This window comes from Colias croceus, chromosome 25 (assembly GCF_905220415.1).
Source record: "Colias croceus chromosome 25, ilColCroc2.1".
Lineage (NCBI taxonomy): Eukaryota > Metazoa > Arthropoda > Insecta > Lepidoptera > Pieridae > Colias > Colias croceus.
The window spans coordinates 2,120,446-2,146,010 of record NC_059561.1 but is presented as its reverse complement, the minus strand read 5'-3'; the positions used below and the strand labels follow the sequence as shown (position 1 = coordinate 2,146,010).

The window sequence follows — 25,565 nt, the reverse complement described above, 5'->3', positions numbered from 1 at the left end:
CAGCGTTTTTCCGTGCAATAAACAGATTATACTAATTAACGGCTAACAAAAAAAAAATGCTGGGTCGTTTCTTAACAAATGTTACAAAATGTCAACTATTCAGTATTAGATTAGCGAATACGTAAGTATTAAGCGATTAACAGGAACAATATTTTGTGTACTCTATACTCTTCTCCTCACTTCTTTGTCATTGAAATTTAACTATTTATTATGAAAATTAATAAATTTTGTTGGAAAAATATATTATTTGTTACAAAAAAATTGGTAAAAAAGTCATGCTCACCATTTATTTCTTTATGCTCAATTTTGACTTCACCAATACGTCAAAATTGAATCATCTGATTTAATTTAATCGCTTAAGAGGAGGTAATAAATAGTTAAATTTCAATGTTACTTCTAACAATTTCTTGACATAGAAAATTTGCATCACAGTGCACCCTTACCTTAAATTCGATACACACCATATGAAACATAAACCAGTAACAATCTTAACATTATACAGAATAAAAAAACCTTTCGCGAAACACTTTGTTTGTATTGCATTAAATTAAACAACTGTCATATATCACTTAAACTTAAACAATAGAAATACATTTTTGTCGAGAAACGCAGTATAGCACCACAATAAAAAACATAAGTATATATTCGATAGGCTTACAACGTAACGGGCACAGTGTTGCTAGTGAAAACGGAAATCAATACAATCCTGCACTCATGTGATTATAATACTTGTGCAAACAACGACATATTATACGATTCTGCAAAAAAATACGCAAGTACAAGAAAAAATTGCATAATTTTTTAAACAGAAACCCCTAAGCAGCCACCGACCGTTACACAGCGGCTACATCGTAAAAAACAAACTTAATTCATCGACGCTTACAACTATAAAAATATCTTAGAAATTCTCACTTACATTTAAGAGGAACTGGCAAAATAAATCCTGTATTTATCCATTTACAAAAACTCAATTCGAATAAAATATAACCAAACTGTTGGTCCTCTCGTATCAAAAATTCATGATGCCATTCCTATAAAATTGGACAGACCTCTATGACCAAATCGGCGAGTAGCAAAAATATTAGTTACGACTATATTATCATATGCACACTAAACGACCGCTGAAAATATATCGAATCCACTAAATACCCATTAGAAAAAACCTATCGTTACGGCGAAACCTCGTAGAAGCGACAACTTAAACTAAACAGTAAGTAACGTTGGTAGAGCGGCCGACGCCATGGCAACTATCACAATACAACCGACGGACAACCCTGTGTTATTGTCCCCCTCCAACTAAACCTAGCAACTAACCGACTCCAATCCCATATCAAAACGGATACACAGAGTATTTGTGCAGACGACGCGAAATATTAAAATACTGGCGCCCGTGGGGCCACTAATTGCTCATAAGACATCGAAATTCATAACATCTAACCTTCACCTTAACGACAAATTCACATCGATTATTATGCTATAATTATAAATAGTCACATTTAAATCTATAGAGGATTCTTGAACCATGCACGGTTAAACATGTAACTATAAGATTCGTACTATAAGCATTAGAGCCGTACCCGCCTATACTATACCACCTAACGGCGAAGGCTAACTACACAACTAGCATCATTTAAAATAGAATAAAAACCGACTACGGTACACATATCGGGAATTATCTAACGGTGATGAAACTCGCTACCACATTTATTTTTTCCATTATGTATCATTTTATATTAAACATTTTTTTCCATAAATTATTATCAAATTCGATAAAGCTCTAAGATTGTTCCACATTCACATAAATATGTTCTCAGGAGTCAGCCGAGTGGTTCAAAGCGACCGTGAGAAATATTCGATTAACTAAATATTAGGGATATCTTTGTAACGATTAACATTTAGATAAATAACACCACACAGAAGCGTGAGATAATTTCATATTTAAATTAAAAGAGAACAATTCCAGTCTTGCTAAGGGTACATTATCTAAGCGATTCCTAACGAAAATCTAACAGAATTCACTAGCTGAGACATTTTGTACATTCAGGATTTTTGGAGCAAATAACACGTAAGAACTTTGAATGAACATCTAAAACACCAACATCATACCCTATATATATCGAGGGCCCTAAAACATCTCCCTGTGGCGGGCATAAGACAAATCTATAGAATTTATATCTAAAATAAATGATAAGTCAACAATTATAGGGAATTATGGCAGAATTCTACCTAGTATCATCTAGCTTCATAGGTTTTTATTGACTATTAAATAGTACAGTACCATGTTCTTCCGTCGAAATCGTAGAAACAGACCGAAATAAGAAATTAGAATTTGACTAAGTGTATATGCATTGCACTATATAAAAATGTGTAGAAACACGGTACTGCAATTTTAATTAACTTCATATTTTTGGCAAAAAACGTGCGTATTTAAAATAATTATTTTTTCAATATTTTCCCTCATACCTAGGGTTCGAAAAAAATTGGACAATGAATAAATTTAGAAAGGACGAATCACTTAACTTTAGAAGTTAAAAAATCCCTTAATAATTTATATATACCGCATAGCGTAGCATTAAATTAAGTACAGATTAGTTTGTTCTTTAGTATTTTTTTAATATAGGACTAAAGGACAATTTATAATTAGGCTATATCACACGATTCTTAAAAGATATGCTGTTACAAGCGTTGGTCGAGTAGAAAGTTTGGATATAATATTAAATTCATTAGTACATATTTAAATTCAACTAAAGTATTCAAAATATTTCCACCGAAAAGCGAAAGCGGTGTTCAATTTTCAATCTTGCACACATTGAAATACATTACATTTTAGGAAGATAAAAAAATCTCAATCGTGTGCAGAATCACACATTTTTTACTACGGATATGTTAGTTATAAAAACTCCAACTTTTTTAAAAACGTTTTTTTTCTAGAAACATCTGGAAATGTTTTTCAGCGTATGCAAGGTATTGACGATATGCAGCGAAAGAAGCTTAGTCTATGCAAATTCCAAATTTGTATGGACGGAAGGAACTTTTGAGCTAAATTAAATTCGGGTATTTTTGTGAAACGGCGTTTATACCTTCATGATTATTAATATAATCGATGAAGTTATCGTTTCGCATTTTAAAAGAAGCTAGTTGTGGCACTCATAGGATGTACTTAAAATAAAATATATTTGGATAAAAATTATACTAATATCATGCAAATTAATCATAGCCACCGTACTTACGGCTATAATCTAAATAAGTAAATAAATTCTGGGAAAAACACAATAAATAACCAATAACAAGGGCTACCGCGTGCGAAGCTAACATATTTGGCGTCTAAACACATTGCCTTGTGGAAAGTTTATCCAAATAAAGAGTAAATAAATAATAGAACTTTTAGTTAATAAAATATGCTATCTTTTAACACGAATATAGGTGCAAATCCTTTCAATTTGCGCATACCAAAGCGTATACTGTTAAATTTTTGCATAGGACTCTCATTTTTGCGATAATTGTCAAGAGCTGAGGTAAATAGTTCCTATTATGGCAACAGAGATATTCCAATAAATTGATTTTAAAGACGATAAACAATAAAAAATATAATAACTAACAACTAAAAATTATCTAAGAAACTAAACATTTCATTGTGCTAAACATTGCGAAATAGATCTTTGACTACCCTAAAAAAAAACTTAAGTGCAAATTCATTGTACTAATAGCTTTTAACTATCAACATGGAAGTTATTTCATACGGGGTTGGTATATTCAGTGGGTACATAGCTGCGGTAACGCGTCTTAATACTAAATGGAAATCACATCAAAATATATTACGTATACATCTAAGATTCAACGTTTATTGGACCGCCCCTTAACGGCTTATCCAACTCTGTAATACTTAAAACATTTAAGCTTATAAACTTTACCTAACGAATTGCGACTCGGATAAACCACCAGGCAAATTGAGCGGATTTCGAGAACGTTCTACCACAAAATGCCCGCATCTAAGTCAAACTTTTAGGCCAGTGGTAAATACTTCTTGGAATTATAAATATTCAACTACACATTGTTTTATCTACTTATATTTTGGACACGAAACGCTTTGATTAGCGTTCTCTATACTACGGCATACGCCTTACCAACCCCCCCCCCCCCCCCCCCCATTAAAAAATTCGATATAACCAAGAACCGATCACGAGTAACAGATATAAAATCTAACGGTTTGTACAGGGACCAAATGCATGTACGTAAAAGGCACTACGTTCAACGAATAGAGAAAACAAACAAAAAAAAAATAAGTTATAGCCATCCATAAATTCATTTCGACGTTAGTCTTATTACGGCCTTAGTCAAATTGATTTAATCAAAAAGCGTCAACGAAACGAAAAAAAAAATTAGCTCTAAACATTTTCACTTAAAACTACAACTTATATGGAAGATTACACTACGAATGTTTTGGTTATTCCGCCGCGTCGGCAGTGAAAAAACATATTTGTGCACCGATACAATAATAGTAATTAATTAATGAACCGTATTAAAAATATTAAAGCGTATATAAATAGCGCGAACAGCGTCCGACGAAACCGCGAAACGTCAAATTGACAGACACAGATAAAAAATATATTATACTCTATGGTTAGAACTGTCAAATCGAATCGCCGTATGCCTCGATACGCGACTTAAGAAAAAAATTGACGATATAAAGATACCATGGATTTCTCTCGACACCAGAAAACCGACTATCAACGACCAATAGACAAATACTTACACTAATTCATATATTTTATTAACCTTTCACCGGAAACTGTTAAACCAACTACGACATCACATATAAAGGTATTAACGTCGGAGCGAGTGAGTTTAAACTATGAAGATATGACTAGATTTTATACTTTTTAAAACCAAATTTCCAAATATTTTCTAGTAGTTTTTTTCAATACAAGGCGAATTTATATGCAAGGTTTGTATGTACGATATAAATAAAATATTTTTTGAAATTGAACTAAACTGGAGTTATTAGACGTTTCCAATTTCTGCATATATTATCTGTATTCGTTCATAACTATTTAATAAAAAAATTCATTTAAAAAGCTTTTCAGCTTTGTTTTATATACTATATAAAACGGGGACCTAACCAATAGACTTGCAGGCCATAGACAAAAAAATTTAATTTCCCTAAATCCGAAGTTTTATAAATATATTAAAACTTCGAAACGAACATTTTCCCTAATCACTCGCACCGACATACTTGGCAAGTATAAACCGACCAAATTATGTATAGAATAAACTGCCCTTTCTTTATTAGACACGATTCGCTTTTCAAAACGAACGGTTATATTTTTATTTAAAAAATACCCATTTGTTCGTTAAAAGTCGAATATGTATTGATCACAGATCATATATTAAACTAGATAAGTCAAAATTGTACGAAAAAATTGTCTATGACGTCACACGCTTACCTTTTCTGGAACGAAATTAGGCATTATTTTATAAATCCAAAACCTATATTATTAAGCAGTGAAAGCGAAATTATGAAGTGTTTTACACGTTATTTATACTATAGTTATTAAATATTCAATTTGGCAGTTAACTCTATACTCTATAGTATCTAGTTCATTTTTTAAAAGTAACACCATAGACAAATCTAGCATAATCTATGATCTATGGTATTATAGAGCAGGGCCATAGACAATTACCTAGCCAAGCACAACTATACACATAGACTAATGGTCGAATACACTTAAATGCAAAGTGTACTTCATTTGTTGATATGACTGGGCACCGCCCAAACGTTTTGTCAAATTTTAATGGTGAATGATGAAAAATCTGTTTATTTCATATATTTGAGAAAAGTTTTTAAAGTAAATAAAGAATTAATATCTGAGAATATAGAAAAACGATTAAATTGAGTAAATAAATTTTTAAAATCAACTAAATAGAGTAAACATATTGCACATTTTGTTTTTAAACTTCATTTTTAAATATATAGATAACTAATCTGTTAAAAAAAACATTCGTTTCGTAAACGTTATAATATAAAATCTTTAAAGTCAAACTAAATTACACATTTAATTTCGTTAAAATATTTTGAAATTCATTTTATTTTTTATATAATAAGTAGTCCGTAAAAATCAATTCTTCTTTCCACAGTTTTTTCATCACCACCATTTAAAGCCTTATTAACACGTAGAATTTAATACAAACGCACATGCGTTAAGACACGTCTAAAGGCGTAAAACAGCACGGGGTGTGCATATTAAATGCTTTTAAATTTAGAAAAAAAAATTGGCAACACTGCCGAAAAAAAATATTACGCGGTAAAAAAGTTACAAAAATGTCAAACGTTAGCTTAAATAGAAAAAAGCCTAGCAGAGGGATAAAATTGGATAAAACCGGGGTCTCCATCATATCCATTTTTCCGCAAGTGTTGCCAATTATCGAATTCATTTTTCCTGTTTTTTGGAGGGAAACTTAAGATAACAAATTCATTTAAATCTTTTATACAAAAAAAAAATAACATCGAAACTTCATTGGGTTCTCATTTAACTATAAAATGGGAAGTTTAAAGAAAATCTTTACCGTTTTGAGTACGTTATTTGGCACTTGCTAACCTTCATAAAAGTCATTAAAATTCCCATTTTTAAATAATAAGCGTAGTTTTCACAACATTTCAACTTAAACTGTGTGAAACCTTACTCTGTCAGGTACATAATACAAGTTTCCGCTCCAAAAAATTTTATAAAATTAACCATTAAAAATTAATTTATATATAAACAATTTAGCATAATTGATTTTCATTTGAGTATTATTTTAAATCTATTCATTTCAATGTAGGATTATTTAGAATTTAATGTTGACTAACCAAAACTAAATATCGGTTAGTCATCATTAAATTTTCTATTTGAAAATCCAAAATATGCAATAGTTAACAAACACAAATGTAGTCAACATTTGTGTTTGTTCTTTCAAATAAATATTTATAGGAATTAACAATTTTGAGCAAAGATAATTTGACATGTTTAATTATAAACTCAATAAAATACGTCAGATACAACATCTATCAATAATAATTTATGAGAATGAAATAAAAATAAGTGAGTTAACCGCCATTAAATACTGAACAACAGCGGCTAACCTCATTTATTATTTCTTCCTACATTGTAACGAACAAATTTAATCACAATAAATGGCGTTTAACAACAATTTAACGGCCGTTAATTAATGGGCCCGGTGGCCAAATAGTGATATGGATGTCTCATAAATCGATTGTCGTACCTCTGATTCTTCTGATAGAAATCGTTACGTTGATTATTAATTTTGTGCCTGTAGTTTTGCGCGCGGCGATTCTTCTCTTTGTCGTTTTGTTTGTTCGTCTGTTTCTCTGTACCGTTGTCAGATTTCGGCGAGTCGGCGCTCGGCTTGTTCTGAAATTGTTATGTGGAATTTGATCAACTAAAGAATCAGTTAAGATCATGTATGAAGATAAATATTAGGGTTTGAATGTAATTGATTTTGAAGGTATATAATTTTTATAATATTTTATACTATAAACCAAAAGGAAAATAATAATTTATCTATACATATAATAAATCTGTAGAAGGGTCAATTCTGTACATTGAAAATATTGAAACAATAAATAGCAGGGGGTGTTACTGGATCGATACCAAACCCAAATATGTGATTAAAAAAAGTCTGTATGTTCAGGCATCACGTGAAAACCAACAGTTCGATTTCGATGAAACTTGGTATATTTATACCTTATTATCCTGGGCATAAAATAGGATACTTTTTATCCTGGAAAATCTTAATTTTTCAGTTTTATCCATAGACGTTGTTCTGTAGAACCGCGAACACACGTTGCGTTACCCGCAGTGGATTTTTTTTTTTTTTATAAGATGTCATTGTCAGAGTTACTCAAAATGGAGAAATAAACCATCCACGCGAAGACAGACATCCGCGCGGACGGAGTCGCGGGCGGAAGCTAGTAAATAATATAAGTGTCTTCTTAGACGAGATATAAAAGTCTATGATTATTTAAATACAAAAAAGGTATGTAGTAACGATACCTATCCAGCATAATTTTTAATTCTTCCCACTGTTTTTACTTTTACAAATATTACCTCTTTATTGTCACCATTTGGTTTTCCCGGATTATTATTATTGTTGTTGTTGTTTAATTGTGAATCCGGAGAATGCTTCGGTGACTGGTTGTTCGAATACTGAGGGGAGTGTTCGGTCTGCAAAAAGATTTTTATTTCATTAGTTACAAATGTGTTGCTTATAAATAACAGGTATTCTTAATAATTAGATGAAAAGCAAATAATTTCTCGTATATTCCCCTGTCACAATGTTAGTTACCATACTCCTCCAAAACGGCTGGACCGATTCTCATGAAATTCTAAATTTTAGATAGTGAAATTATATTCACAAGTGAATTCTTCAAAAAAGATTTTGATGAAAATTATTTCTTTACAGTTATGAGTTGTGACTACTGAAGTTAAGTTTGGCTAATCAGCCACAGGCGGAAAGCTGGTATTGTGATATATGTGGGGCATTTCACGCGAAGCGGACTTAGATTTCAGGCTCAGGTTTATTTTTCTAAGGAATTTAAATATGAATTCGAAATTCGAAATATGAGGATAAAAAGTTTATTTAATGGGGTATATTATTCAGTCATCAATTTATTTAAAAATTACTTTTCTTGTACTGATAATTACATTCAAAGTCCCCCATACCTCGCGCTTGTTGACATCTTCAAAGACCTGTATTTTGAAAACTAAGCTTCTAAATGCAAAAATTTTTCTTATACATACCGAGGCTATATACAGGTGTAACATATTAAAATATACTTAACCGAAATCTGAAACCTGACCCTGAAATCTGTGTCCGCTACGCGTGAAATGCCCCACGTGTGACATAATAATATTATACAGCTGAAGAGTTTGTTTATTTGTTTGTTTCAACGCACTTATCTCAGGAACTACGAGTTCGATTTCTTTCACTGTTAGATAGCCCATTTATCGAGGAAGGCTATAGGCTATATATCATCACGTTACGACCAACGGGAGAGGAGTCATGGGGGTGAAACCGCGCGGAGCAGCTAGTGTTAAATAAATTTGATGACTAATTCATCGTGTTGGGTGTTTTTAATTAAACGTCCACCACTGTATGTGTGACGTATTGTGCTATATTTTTATTATGATTTATGAGATATTTTGTTTTATAATTTTGTATGCATGTAGATTTTATGTGATTGAGATTTTTTTTTATTGGGAATAGAGACGCGCTAGACCACAATCTCGCCTGATGTTAAGCTGAGATGTGGTCTAAGATGGTACCTGTTCACTCTACGCTTGAATAGGCATGACGATAGTATCCATAAATGATCGTATTAGTGTTTTTAAGGGAAAATGTATAATAAATAAATTAAATATAGTGACTTAAAAATCTTAAAAACATTAAGATTAATGAGATTATCAATAAAATAAAACATTGAAATTCTGCAGTTGGCCATTTTGACTAAAACACGCGTGACGTCACGCTTAAGTAAACAACTCACGTCAGATGTATTTTGTTGTTATGAATATGTTAAGAATACGTATTTTTATTTATTTTCTATTGTTTCACGTATGCTTTATCGTTTCAGAACAGAAATATAATTGCGAATTCACGAATACGTGGTTTCGGGGTTCTCCATGCCAACTTTATACAATCATTTCTTAATATTTTCTCGCTTGAAATAATTACTAACACATTTTTGAGCATTATTTTTATGTGGATTCACACTGCAATACTGCACACCACTTATAAACTTTGAAATTCGTTTCTATAACACATATTAAATAAATATTTTTTTTAATTTTCTTCGCAATGCGTACAAATAATTACGTATTTACTAAAGAGTGACGTCACGCCTACGCCATGACACCTGCGAGCTGTTTTGGCACAGTTAATAAATATTTTTTGAAAAATGGCTTTTATCTTCGTTAAATTTAAGTATATTACCGAAATATAGGGTTTTTCTTGTATAGTAAACGTATACACACATTATGGAAGAGGATTTCAAAATCTTTCGTCATGCCTATTGTGAGGAGAAATAAATAAATGATTTGATTTGATTTGATTTGATTTGATATTATGTGTGATACACATGTGACTCACGTGTGCGGGCGCGAGGGCCACAGTGAGCGTGAGGTCGCACCACATCGCGCAGCGCGCTCGCCGGGCGCTGTCACACAGCTGCTTCACTGCGCCCGCTAGCTGCAGTATCGCTGTGAACATATTATTATAGTAGAGCCATTTTAATAGGCAACATTTGACAGTTCAACAAAATTCAACAACGTAACCTAGTAACGACGACATAGAATAACATGATATTTCGTTTTGTTAGAACTGCACATTTGCTTAACTTTTTTCAATTACGATTACATATTTATAATAATGGAGAGAGGGTGCTACTGTGCCGTCGTAAACATTATCTCTGCCTAAAAACTAATTTAAATATACTAAAACAAAGTATTATGGTAAATAATCCGATAGTGTTTGTGAATTTATTGAGTGACTACTGTGATATATTGAAGACTTAAAGAAGTGGACACGGAAAAATACATTTCACTGTAAAATATAATAGCGAAGACCTACCATTAGTGTTACTGTTTTTGTGGACTTATTCAACAATCTTAATCGTTCGAACTAAAACCGAATGCCGTTTTATTGTGCACGGAAGTGATTCTAAATAATTTAAACGAAGAACAATTACATATAAGGGTAAAATATATCAACATAACCTTAAAGTTTTAACATTTATTGAAGCATTTATTGTGATTCGTATCTATGAATCAATATCCTAGCGACACACAGCGCCATCTAGTATAAAGCTGAGGAACTTATCTGCTTGCAATAGATACGTATAGGTACGTATTTTTATTTTATCAACATGGAAGAGGTTTTAAATGCACTTAAATTTATACAAAAGGAATTGGATAACCAGAAAATTATTATCCAGGAAAGCGGGAAAAATATTACCGAACAAGTTACACAGAATATTAATACTATATTAGAAGAAAAATGTTGTCTTTGGGAAGAAAAGCATAATAAACTTAAAGAAGTCGTGGAAAATCAGGAAAAAAGAATCTATTTCTTAGAAAAGCAATCAAGACAGAGAAATTTAATTTTTTTCGGTATTGAGGAAACAGAAAAATCGTACGAAAGCCTGGAAAAGAACATTATCAAGTGGATAGATCAGTTCTTCTCTATTCAACTAAATTATTTTGATATTCAAGAAGCAAGGAGAGTAGGAAAGAAAGGCGACAGACCACGCCCAATAGTAATTACTTTTTCTACTTTAGGAATAAAAATAAACATTCTTAAGAAAAAACTGATGTTAAAAGATACTCCCTACTACGTTCAAGCGGACTATCCGAAATATATACTAGAAAAGAGAAAAGGATTAAAAGAACAACTGAAAATAGAGAAAGAAAAGGGTAACACAGCTACAATCAAATACGACAAATTAATTATTACCGAAAGCATGCACAAAAGAAAACTTTCTTTATCACCTGAAAACAGCACAATCCCAAAAATTGAGAAACCTACTCAAGCCAATAAAAAGAATAAACAACAACAGCTCAAATCGACGGCCAAAAGATCAAATAGCATATCAGAAGGAGTGATAAAACCCGGCATGTTAAACTTTTTAGTAAATACAAATACAGTTAAGGGCCGATTTTTCAATGCCCAGATAAACAATCTAATAACTACCAGTCGAATAGATTTATCCAATTGTTTATCTAACTCATAACGGCTCGCCTATTTTTCAATCGTGATTTATTTGATGAATAACTATCTGACCAAATATTTCCATATTGGCAGCTCTGCTCTTGGAGTGGCGAAACAAACATATTAAATTACTCGGGTTAGAGCGGGATAGAGTCAACTCCTGCAATTTGTCAACAAACGTCACTGATTCGAGTGAAAAATTAAATTTGAGTTTCAATTTATATTTTTTACGATGGAAACGATAAAAAGGGAGCGTTCGGCAAATTTCAATTTAGCTGAGGTACAATTACTTATAAGTTTGGTGGAGAAGCATAAACTCGTAATAGAGAATAAAAAAACCGACGCCGCAACAAACCGCGACAAAGAAAACGCATGGAGAAAAGTTGAACATGCTTTTAACTCTTGCGGAATTACAAACAGTATCCGTACATGGAAAACCCTCAAATTGAAATATGAGGGTTTAAAAAAGATAACTAAAAAGAAGTCTTCTACGCATAGGCAGGAATTGTATAGGACTGGAGGGGGGCCTTCAAATGCTCCCGAATTCAGTGATATTGAAGAGAAAGTATTGAGCATTTGCTCTAATATCAAAGGACTGGAAGCCCGCTATGATAGTGATACTATCCCAAGTAAGTACTGACAAAAATTTCAGAATTAATTGTATGGCTATGATAGAGGTTTGGGGAAATTTATAAGATTCAAGATTGAGATTTATAGAGATATTTATTTTTTCACTGTAATGGGATGAGATTGGGATTTATGATAGAGCTCCACCCGGAGCGGATTTCGATTGCGAACTGACGTTTTTATGTTAAAATAATTAATTCAAAGGTGCAACATCGACGGATTGTATTCCGGGAAGTTGCATTGTCTGTACGATTAGGTACTTACTACTTAATACATATACATGAGTAAAATGTAAAATAAACTTAATTGTAATTTCATTATTAAATACCGAAGCAACATTAAAACCGACCATGTTATTATCTTTCAGTGCCTGAAGTTGATCCAGTGGTACCCATTGTTGAAACTTACGAGGTCGAACCAACACTATTATGTTCTACTACGGAGACATTAGAGCAACAGGAAACAAAGCAGAATGATACTGAAGCTGATGTAATTATACCAGGTATATACTTGTGTATCATGTTTGTGCATAATAATTTATATTATATTGTGACAGCCAACTAATTTATTAGACAAATTTATTCCTTTTTATGTATTCATGAAGTAACTGAATCTGTGTTTTTCAGATACCGACAACTCTACAATATTTGAAATAGTTGATGACGACAACTCTCAAAAAGGTAGTTCAGCAATATTTATTTTGCTTATATTAGTATAAACCGCCTCTTTGGTACAGTGGTTGACGCGTGAGCGTAGAACCGAGGGGTCCTGGGTTCGATTCCCGGTGGAGACGAAAAAAAAATGTCTCGGTCTGGCAGAACACAGAAGGCTGATCTCCTACTTGTCCCTAAAGAAAATGGATCAGTAAAACAGATGTATGCATAGTGCACCTGCCCCTTACCCCACTAGGGGACACGGGACTTCACTATATTAGTACAAATGCATTGTGCATTGTAGAGTAAATTCCTCATAAAGGTACTTTCATAATTATGATAATGTTACATAGGTATATTTTTAAATGCTTTCAGAAAACAAATGGAATAAGTGGCATCCTAAGGCGCTGAAAACCAGAATACACAACGTTCTGAAACCGGCAGCATCCAGAGCAAGTGTTGCGTCTAAATTAGACAAATTAAGTGAAGCTCGCTTGGAACTTGTTCAGCTTCAAATGGAGGCGTCAAGAAAGGAACTGGAATATAAGGAAGAGGAACATAGGTTGAAAATGTTGCACTTGGCAAATGATGAGCGAAGAAAAAATGAAATTCACGCTTTGCTTATTGAAAAATTAAAATGTGGAATTATTCCAAATAATATGATTTAACAAATATTAGATTTTTAATTTAAATAAAAAACTTTTTATTCATGAATGAAGTTTATTTAATTTTTACTACTACTACCTACTCTATTAAAGAACTAAAATAACTTAATATTAAGTTTCTGGTGTGGTACCTTTCTCCACCAACCGGGTCAGCTAATGAGGGTGGAAAAATTGGTTGAGGTGGAACAATAACTTCTGGATCCACTGGTGGTTCCTCTTCATTTTTAGTTTTCGCCAAGTTGTGTAAAATAGCACAAGCTATAATTACATCTTGGGCTAATGGTAATTTACATCTTAACCCAATGCTTAAAACTGGAAAACGTCTCTTCCACACTCCAAAGCACCGTTCAATTGTATTTCTAGTTCGTATTTGAGACTCATTATATAAACTCTGAGCTGGTGTGCTAGGGTTGAGAAATGGAGTCAAAAGATAATTGGTTTGCTCGTAACCACTGTCTCCAAGTATAATTCCATTACCAAAGGCACGGTTTTCACAATGAAATTTGACACGTGAATTGGCAAAAATCATGCAATCATGCGTGGAACCAGGCCAACGTGCTACCACATCTTGGAACATCAAATCTGCTGAACACATAGCTTGCACATTAAGTGAAAAAAATCCTTTTCTGTTTCTATAATTCTCTGCTGTGTTGCCACCGGGGGATTGAATCCTAACATGGGTGCCATCTATGGCTGAAATTACTCTTGGAAATCTGGCTATTTTATAGAATTCTTCTTGACACTTCCTTATTTCTTCATTGCAACGGGGTAACTTTAATAAAGTTGGCGTTAGTGACGCTATTGCTTCGGTGACTCTTTTTATAATGCAGCATAAAGTGGAGCTATGAATGCCTCCAAAATCTCCAACAGTGATATAAAAGCTTCCAGTGGCATAAAAACGCAGAGTCAATAATAATTGCAACATGGGTGGAACACACTGATTTCTGAAAAAGAAAATTATTATTTATTAGTAGGTACTACAATACCGCAAGTAGGTATAGATCACTAACTAACTATCGAGGTTTTTTAAAACTTGATCAGTTCAGGACAGGTAGGTATCCAAAAAAAGTTTACCTTTCTGTTTTATGCTTGATTTTATGTTCAATCAGGTCTAGCAAACTTCTCACAGATTCTTTCAAAAGCCTAAATCGGCGATGAAATTCTACTGCGTTCCACTGAGTAAAATGTTCAGGTCTTGATCTTACATTTCTGTCTTTTCTTCCTGTTGGATTTATGCTTGGATTTATGTATTCGTTTATTATGGCCTCTTCTTCAATGGCAATGTCATCAGTAATATCAAAAACATCCATTTCAATATGATTTTAATTGATAATATATAATACGCTCTATGTTATTACATACGAAAATATCCCAAATATGACGCGTCAGTTGTCAAATTAAACGCCTATCTGTCGAATAGCGCGCTATCTGGCCGTTGGAGCGGCAGATAGATTTATTCATCAAGTAACGTAGTTATTCGATAGATAAGTCCTATTCGTCTATTGAAAAATTGAATATTTTGTTAACTGAAGAATAAAGTCTATCTAGCTCTTTATCTGGGCATTGAAAAATCGGCCCTAAAACAAATAACACTCAAAACGTAAATAATAAGAATATATAGCAACTAAGCCCCTCCTCCAACATAGATCACAGCACAACAAGAACCAGATACCAAGAACATCTTCCAACCCGGCTGGTCACCGTGGAAGATAATGACCACAACCCTCCAAATGAATACACACAACCAGAGATCAGAATTAATAAACTATCAACTCAATTGAAAGTAGCAACTTATAACGTCGCGTTAGGACCTTGTCGACATACTATTGCTTGGGACGAGGACTGTCGGTCCAAACTAGAAACAGATTGCACAGGACAGGGAATATTTTGGAGGAGGCCTTTACCCAATACGGGGTTTCTACATACAATCCTTAAAAAAAAAAAAAAAAAAAAAAAAAAAAAATTTAAAGAAATAAGAAAATAAATGACAATTCATAAACTTAAAATAAGGTGAAAATTTAATAAAGTTATACTGTTAACAAACAAATAAACTACAACTAACTTACTTTTAATGTAAATGGATTAACCAAGTGTGTATAACGTAGATATAAAAATTAGTCTTACTTAAATGATTGTAACTTGTTTGTAGAAAATAAATGGGCTTTTTTATTTTTTTTTTTTATTTTTTTTTTATTTATTTATAATAATAATGACCGATACAAGTAATTTTAAGATTTCATTTTACTGATAAACCATCCTAAACATATTAAACAATTTCTGAATTGAAGAACTGACGTCGCTACAATTTTGTGTCAATAAACCTTTTTTCTTTTTAAATGCTAGAGACGTTACTCAAAAAATCGAAATCTGACATCTAGAATCGAATGCATTGATAACTTGTGAATAAAAATCATCATAAATTAATAAATTCGATTGACAAATGTTTCAAATCCGTATCGATTAATACACTTTAATCGATGCTTTTAAGCAGGTTACCTCTCTTCGAAGATAAAATTGATAGGCGTCAAATGTTGCCTATTAAATTGGCTCGACTATAATTAATTATGGATTGTATTTCATTGACGACGCGGTTGGCGCAGTGGTTAAAGTAACCGCCTACTGAGCCGACGGTCCCGGGTTCGATCCCGGTCAGGGCAAATATTTGTGTGATGAACTCAATTATTTGTTCTTGGGTCTGGGTGTTATTATCTATATATGTATTTATTAAATATTATATTTATCGTCGCCTAGTACCCACAACACAAACCTTAATTGAGCTTACTGTGGGACTAGGTCGATTTGTGTAATAATGTAAAAAAAAAAAAAATAGAACACAGGTTAAAGTGAAATCCAATTAAAACAACAAGTCACACTACCCACTTGAATTTACAGAAAGCATAAACTACACGTGTGTGATTAAGACATGTACACACTACACATTGTAACGTATTACGACAAGTACAACTTCACACGTGGTTTACGACAATAAGAAAAATATTAATTTCTTTACAAACCACATGAGTTTACTCTATACAAAGCATACATTAATTATTTATTTATTTATATTATTATCTGGATACATATACTACACCATAATTTTCCATAACTACCATATAATAACACAATATACTCACGATCAGCATGCAAATACCGGTGCGGTGCTAATTCTCTGCGTCTCGCCGCTTGAACTCCGGCGACCGCGCTGCGCCAAGCCAACATTGCGCTTTCCACTTCACCGTGCGGTGCACTGCAAATTGTGTCTTATTAGTATGTGTGTCGTGGTCATATCGTTAATTTGATCATTTCATGATATGAGTGGCCATTTCACGAAATGGTCGCATATCGTGAAATGGCCAATTTAGTTTGGCCACATCATGATGTGGTTTGGGCAGATCAATGATAAGAAATCGTTTCACGATATGGCCAATTAACGCACGGTTTTTTCATGAAATGATCAAAATTATTTGATCATATCGTAAAATAGTTACATTAATCGTTGGTAGAGGCGCTGCAAGCTCTGTGTTTATGTGATAAGATGGCGGCCGCTGGCGAAAATTAAATTATTCGCAGTTAAAAACTTCATAATTCGTTTAATAACAATATTATGAAGAAAGTCATAGCAAAGAATTTACGACGAAGAGGTACGAGTACTATGGAAAATGTGGATATCTTATATATATTTAAGAAAAAATGCGACTTAAATAAAATAATTTAAGAAACTACTACTATATTATTATAATTGTTTGTTTTTTAAAAAGTCTGGCACTCGCCGGCCGCTGCCGCGGCACGCTCGCTTTGCTCGCTCGGCTCGTGCGTTGTTTATCAAAGTCTAACCTAACCTAACCTAACTGTTTTCTATTGCAAAAACGATTCGCTTCTGGCATTCGCCGGCCGCTGCCGCGGCACTAACTTAAATGACATTAAACAAGTTTTTAGAATATAGTTATTCTGAATTTTTTTAATATTTTATGGACTCTTTATATTTTATACGATCTGGCCAAATGTGGATGACCAAATCGTGAAACGTTGACGATTTAACGATCTGATCAAACTATGTTGGCCATTTCACGATATGCGACCATTTCGTGAAATGGCCACTCATATCATGAAATGATCAAATCTACGATATGACCACGACATGTGTATAGAGATGTTTTTGGAAAATCAATGATTAATTAAGAAGTGAAACTTCTTTATCGGGGTTGGAAAAAAATTTAGTGCAACATTTTTTCGTTACGCTTGACATTTTTCCGTTACGCGCCATCTTTTTCTAATCCCTACCACGCGTGATTCGACGTATTTCTGTAAAGTTGCATATAGTAAACTATTTTTTGAAAAATAAGGTCATAAAGAAGTTTCACTTCTTACGTGTGTACACTAGTACACATACACACACATTATTTTTTTTTTATTGTTTAGTTAAAGTAGACCATAGGTGTATGGAATTAGTGGTTAATTTCGTGTGTAGTTATTCGATAGCGCTGCGCTATGAGAGCATCGCGCTCATTATCGGTGCGTTGGAATGTGTGTTTTATTAGTATGGAAGGAAAGGTGAGCTTTGAGTGTGTATGAATAGTTTGTTTGGCTGAACTAGATCTTATTTGTATATAGAGAATTGAAGTTTAGTAAGTATGCATGGCGCTGCGCAATGCAGGCTCCATTTTTTTGGTCGTACACCAATATACAGTTACAATTCATATGGGAAATGATATTATAATGATGAGAGTAATAATGGAGATTGTTTCTTACTCACATTACCAACCATTAATAAATCACTGCATGGTATAAAACAAATTTGCTTTCTCTGTCCATAATATGTCCCTTTGTATGCTTTAAGACAAAGCGGGCGAAGCCGCGGGCGGTAAGCTAGTATTTTATAACTGCAAAACATCTAAAATAAAAATAAAAAGTACTTACATTTCAGCCATATTCTTAACATCCTCCCTCCAAGTGGTAGGATCGAAGGTATCCGGATCTAAACCCTTCTCCTGTTCAGAAACATTCCCTTGACCGCGTTTTAAAACCGTTATTTTCCCGTCCTCCGGTTTATTTGGCTTTTTATTCTGCACGCACACACTCGCACGGAGCGTCTCCATTTTGCCCATTAATGTTAATACCTTGAAAGATGAATTATTTTAAGAAAACTTCTAAATGTTTTTTTATATGTATAGTCCTCTATTATTTAAATATCAAGTGTTTTATGTGGCTTGTTTAAGGACTATTTCGCCACGTCCTGATATGTTATGTTTAGCTTGTCTGCCAGATAAAACTACAAATTAGGTTTAAAATAAGAATCAACTAGATTTCCGCCCGCGGCTTCGCCCTCGTTTTCAAAGAAAAACCCGCATAGTTCCCGTTCCTGTGGGATTTCCGGGATAAAAAAGAATCATATGTTTTATTCGGGTTTTCAGCTACCTTCTTAGATTAAGTAGCTAAGAGTAAGTTGCTTACTTTAGTATGTTCTCGGAGCATATCAACGGTAAGTCTGTCCACTCTTGTGGGGCAAGGTGGTAATCTTGGTACGGGGATAGAGTTGGAAGAAGAAACAGCTCTTCCAGGGTAAGCGAGGGCAAGTCTTGCTTCTGTACGCTTTCTCTCCCGTTCCAATTGCTTCCACTGTTCGTAACAGGCATCTAGACGAGCATGGAGTATGCTTGATGATGTTACCGCACCCCTGGAATTGATAAAATAATATTTTTTTATACACAATAAAAAAAAAAATAAACACATGATCAAGTATTACTTTATTGTATTGTACGAAAAAAAATTTAAACAACTAGCTATTTGCTCGCGGCTTCGCCATCTTTGTCTAAAAACTAAACATTAGCTAGATTTTCATGTATTTATTAATTTATTCAATATACAATATTTCAATACACATTATTGTTATAATATGTAAATGTACATTAATTTTAACATGCACATTTTTTTATTTCACATAATAATTTCCATAGAGTATAGACTATTGTTTCAAACAAATAATTTTATGTAAGGATGCAGGTTGTAAATCACTAGATCTATTTTTAAAGACCTTTGTATGCAATATGATATTATCACAATATAAATATCAAGATACTAGAAAAGCACAATGCATTTAGCATACAATTCTATTAGTAGCTTCTCTAGTGTCAAGGTTAATACTGTACAAAAGGAAGATTAGAAGATTGTTAGATCCTGATACTTTATCAGCAAAATCCATACAGAAATATTCTATGTATGCATAGTGAATCTAAACATACAAAGGTAAATGTATTTTCTATATAGGCAACATTCTATTTAATGTTAAACATAAGTCTATTACATGTATATGTAATGAAATGCCATTTCATCAATATTCAAATTTGCCGCGATTCGTGCGTTCACGTTATCTGTGGCACGGATTGACGTAGCGGTAAGAAAAAATGGCGAGAAAGGATTAAAGTATTGTGTGCTGGTGTGCAACGCAATTTATAATAAAACTGAAAGATAGAAGGGATATAATTGGGGATTTATTATATGTGGACTTTAAATGTACTTTCTTTTAATTTACAGGTGAGATTACATATGTTAAGTTGTTGTAGTAACAAACTATTTGTATGTTAAACTATTGTGAAAACTATTAAAATAAAACTTTTAATTTACAGAGAAACAAATTGGTTTCCTTGAAAATCCTCAATAATATATCTTATATATATTTAAGTCAAAAACATAATTAAATTATGATTAATTTAAAATTAAATATGAATTAGTAGCTGTGCCCCGCGGTTTTACCCGCGTTGCTCAGCTCCTATTGGTCTTAGCGTGATGATATATAGCCTATTTTGATGAATGAGCTATCTAACAAACTCTTCAGCTTTATAATATTAAGTATAGATTTTTGTTGGTAAAAATTAAAAAATAAACCTACCTCATATTCCTCATAGCATAATACGGTGCGAGTGGCATATCCAACATTGGCGATGGCAACACTGGCGGTGGGACTGGCGGGCTCGGGCCGAGTAACGCGTTCAAACCTGGAATTAGTGTTGCCATAAATTACAAGGAAAAAAAGACGTGTGTCACTCGGGGACTGCCGCGGTAAAGCTATTGCATGCTATGCCTTCAAGCCAGACCTCCGCCCGTCGGAGTGGGGAGCGTGAGGGTTTTTCGTTACGGAATTTCTCGATTCGATCACCGCGCTCAAGGCCCGCGATAGAAGCTAGGCAATAGCTTAAAAAATCGAACACGAGGCGGGAATCGAACCCGAGTCTTTGGCGAAAGTTTATTTTATATGTATAGCGGATTTTAATACTGTAGAACTAAAATATTGAATTCAACAAGTGTTGCCATGTTTTGTGTGAAATTAGACTTATAATATTTTTAAATAAGCAGGCATAAAAATTTTGAGAACTATGTTTAATTTGCTCTAAAACTAGAATGTAACAACAAAAAATTAGTTAAAAATTTGGTCATTATTAACAGTGTTTATTGTACTTAATAGTTTATTATACTTGTATAGAATTCAATAACATTATTGAAAATTTCTTCATTATTTTAAATATAAAATAAAATTGCTATTATTCAAACAAAAATAAACATACACACTCACCAAGATTAAATGGAGCGTTCTCATGCAGGAACGACACATCAACATTCAATTGATTCGGTGGCGGTCGATTTCTCATCAGCATATTCATTTGCCGAGCCAACTCTTGTTGACGAACCAATGCTTGCTGATCTCTATTCATACCATTATCAAAGTTTTGCCTCTGATCCATTCCATTTTGATAACCTTGAACGTCACGCCTCATAAAATCATTTTGCGGGTATCCATTCGGTTTGAAATTCATTGCTACTTGTTGATTGAAATCGAAGTTCTGCAAGCCGTTCCTATCCACTTGATTCATCATTTCATTCGGATAAAAGCTCTCCCCGTTAAACTTTGCCGGAGGATGCTGGAAGTTACGGTTGAAAAACACCTTGTTTCTCTCATCTTGCATTTTGTATTCTTCGTTCGGGTAATGCCCATTCATTTCTGGTATTTTAAAGTTGTTCTGCATCAAATTATCCTCTCTTGATCTGTCCAATGATATATTCAACTGATGCAAGTATGTGAGCAAATCCGTAGGGTCTGTATTCTGTTCTTTCACGAACGAATTGTCGAATTTATTTGGATATCTTTGGGTGTAATCGTAGTTCGAGTAATTCGCGTCTAGATTCAAACTGTTCGGCCGTTGGTTGAAATTGTTGAACAGGTTCGTCTCTGGCAGAGAGTTTCTTTGGTTCGGTTCGAAGAAATTATAGAATTTCTCGTCGTATTTTGTTGGACTCGTGAATTGTGCGCCGCCAATTTCTTGAGCGGCTAAGCGCAGTAAATTCAACTGTTCCGGTGTCACTGTGTCGTCACTTATCGGTTCTATGCCGAGCAAATGATCGTCATTCTCGGGGTAATTGACAAATCCGTTTGAAAATCCATTCTGCATGTAAAAACCGTTTTCGTTCTGATTCAAATAGGGATTGTTTTGAAACGAGTTGAACGGCGGCGATAAGAATGAACTTCCTGTGTCGTTTTTGGCGTATTGGTTTAGGCCCGACTGTAGCCCGCCTAATGTTTTTTCCGGTGTTTGTATGGAACTGAAATAAATTGTCAATGAAACTGAGTATATCTCTTATTGATGATGTAATCTATTTATAAACAGTCACGTTCACATATTTTATTTCATCCCAATTTAAATAAATATGGATTGTGTGTTATTATAATTTCAATCTATTGTACAATTATTACCAGGAAACAATGTTCTCCTAATTAGAGAATAAACTCAAAGAATATTTCATAAAAATTTCCTTTCTTTTATTTCAACTTGAGTAACTGATTAGGCCTTATTTGTTTATGTGCAATTTTAATCTGTTACCCAATGTTTAAAGCAAATATAAAGTACCAACACACATACAATACATACATTCATTCTTACAAACTTAGAAACAATATCAATAGGATATTAGACAAGTTTCTCTTACCTGTTACTTTCTGGTCCAGGTTCATCGAGAATCTTTGTGATGAGATCTCGTACCATTGAGTTTTCTTCCATAATTCTGTCGGACTGCAAAAAAAATCATATTAGGCTATATTTTAATTCATTGGTAGTTTGTTTTTTCAGCTGAATTTGAATATAAGCTTTAAATGATTGTCAATGATAAACTTAAAAAAAATAACAGAATTAAATAAAAAATTACTGTTGGCATTTCTATTCATTTACATAGATAATTAAACAGAGTCCCATTCTATAACTGACATATAATTAGTATTATAATTATTCAACTTCAGTAAAAAATCTATAGTCATTTTTACAAAAGAAATAATTGAAATAGATTTGATACTAAACAACACGCCACAAATAAAGCTTGATGAAGGTAGTCATTGTAATTAATTTTTCATAGCCAGAACAAACTTAGGTAACTTGAACAACATATATATAGTCAAGGCTGTATTATTGATTTCCATTTATGCCCTGCTGTTGCACCAACATAAAAATACTAGGGGCAAAAATGTTATGTTCTTCTAGGAGGTTTATTTTGAAAAAGAAATTGGCATTTTTTAAACCTGACAATATTTTTTGTAACTAATCATGGTGTGTGGATATTATGAAGGTAAAATTAAAAATGAACACTAATTACTCTTTGGAATAGAACATGTTCAAATTAAAATAAATGCCAAATCAATTTAAAATATTTTGTTTTCTTAAATATTAAATCAATTAATAAATTATAGGCACTCTAATGTAATTTAAACATAGTTAAATTGAGATAGGTCACTCATCACTAAGAAAAGAAGAAACAGCAGTACACTACCTTTCGCTATATTTGCAAAAAAAATACATTACAGAATATGCAACAAATTGTTGCATCTTTAGAAACAATCGTGTACTACAATCTCATATAATTTATTTTTCGAAGTTAGATGTTATTGCTTTTAAACAGTACTAGATACTAACTGTTGTATATAAAATACGTAAATGTAATGTAAACAAAAACATTTTATAGCTTTTTATTGGACACAACTATACATTTATGATTACATACATACATATGAATATGACCCACTTGGTATTAACAGCTTTAAAATTTGCTCTTTAATGGAAATTATAAAGCAGTGAAATTCTGTGCAAAATCTTTGAGCAATTCCCTTCTTTCACTAAAATATATTATTATTTAGAAGAATGTAGATATTCAGCCAGCTATACTATCACTTTCTTATAAGTTTCCTATAGGAAATTATCCTTAAGACTTCTTGGTTTAAATTGAAATACATTTAATTCATTCCTTGCATAAAATAAAATTTAAAGTGATGTTAATTTATGAAATTTTTAAAAGGAGAGAAGTGATTTGAGAAAAAAGTATTAGCATATAAGTTTTTCATTGATAACTAACTTTACGCATGCCTGGAATTCCCTTAATATTTGTGAAAATATTATAAAAACCTTTATCCATGTAATAAATTAAATCAAAATCTGATAAACTGTACTTAATGATGAAAACATTACAGACCGATACTTTTATGTTTATATTATGAGTATGAATGATATTAGATCAACTTTTAAACATTGTTCAAATAACCATACTAACAATTAGATTTTAAAACTTTAAAATACCAAATTAATGGCCAAAATATTAAACTTTAAAGTTATAAGATCTTCAAATTCTTACTTTATTACAGATTATTCCTGAGCAACAACATAGACAAGCACTCAAAGGCAGTTTATTTTTAATACTCAAGCATGACCTTTATGTGGGTGCATTTTAATATGAAGCAAAGAATAAATCTTTTTGTTACACCCACTAAGTACCTATGTACCTATATCAATGCATATGCCTTTTACTATCAATAGGTACACAAATAACATTTTGATGATGTAATAATTTGTTACAATAACATTAATTATTAAACCTCTATCATTTCATCATAGTGCACTGTATCTTAAATGACCCATATTATTGTTTTTATCACAGTACATATAAATAGAATTGTTTAACATAATTGTTATAGATAAAAGCTGTGATTAAATGTTACAATATGTGTTTGATTCAATAGTTCCTCGTTTAAATGAAGGACACACAAATGTTTTTAAATCGACAGAGAAAGTAGGAACTGTAGGCGCAGCTACTGCGTATTTAATATTTCGATGTATTGAGGCAGATCATGATATCTATAAAGTTATTGATCGTAATTTATGTGAATACTGAAATTAAAGTCACTTGTTGTTGTGTCCTCTAAAGCACTAACTACATAATTCTAAAAATATTGTGTGCACTATTCATATGTCATCGTTCACCTCGAAAAATCATACGTGGTTGGTGGAGACCCCGTTATGCGAAGGCGTAAACCGAGTAACTTTTAATTTTAACTTCATTTTCCACTTTAATACACAGTTTCACTATACACTATGAGTTTTTCCCGGATTTTGGGTCATATTGACAGCTCCAATTGGACATTTACAACACCCATGGGAAAGGCACTTTTCACTAACAGACCAATTACTTACCTGATCAGCTTCATTTTCAACGTTTTTAAACGCGTTACTTATGTGGCATAAATCACTGAAGGCCATTTAAAATTTAAAATTATTTCTTGCCACGGTACATAGGAGCTACGAGTGCAAAGCCATTTTTTCTCTGACCTATATGTATAAAAATCGTGCTATAGCCTATAAACTTGCCATTGGTGTTGCTGTCTTCGCTGTCTTCCATATTATAGAAATATTTCTATCGCATAATTATTATTCGATGTTAATTTATTAAACAAGTTAAAAACAATCATAACATATTAATAACTTATTACTTACCTTAGATAATAAAGTCTAGGTAGGTACCTATTACTTTTATTAACTATTTTCAGAAAATA

At 32.7% G+C, this 25,565-nt stretch overlaps 2 protein-coding genes across 2 annotated transcripts; both read right to left on the bottom strand.

Annotated features, from left to right (window-relative positions):
• Positions 1–6,963: 6,963 nt before the first annotated feature.
• On the bottom strand, positions 6,964–25,348 carry LOC123703239 (meiosis-specific coiled-coil domain-containing protein MEIOC-like). Its single transcript, XM_045651179.1, has 10 exons — positions 25,207–25,348; positions 22,685–22,767; positions 21,276–22,300; positions 20,595–20,700; positions 19,160–19,382; positions 18,626–18,825; positions 16,843–16,955; positions 10,147–10,256; positions 8,106–8,222; positions 6,964–7,409 (listed from the first exon to the last, which is right to left on the bottom strand). Exons 1-10 carry the CDS (start codon positions 25,270–25,272, stop codon positions 7,200–7,202), a joined length of 2,253 nt encoding a protein of 750 aa, XP_045507135.1. The 5' UTR covers positions 25,273–25,348; the 3' UTR covers positions 6,964–7,199.
• LOC123703240 (putative nuclease HARBI1) lies at positions 13,757–15,055 on the bottom strand. The gene is made up of 2 exons (XM_045651180.1): positions 14,783–15,055; positions 13,757–14,652 (listed from the first exon to the last, which is right to left on the bottom strand). The coding sequence occupies exons 1-2, from the start codon at positions 15,016–15,018 to the stop codon at positions 13,788–13,790; spliced, it is 1,101 nt and encodes a 366-aa protein (XP_045507136.1). The 5' UTR covers positions 15,019–15,055; the 3' UTR covers positions 13,757–13,787.
• Positions 25,349–25,565: the final 217 nt, after the last annotated feature.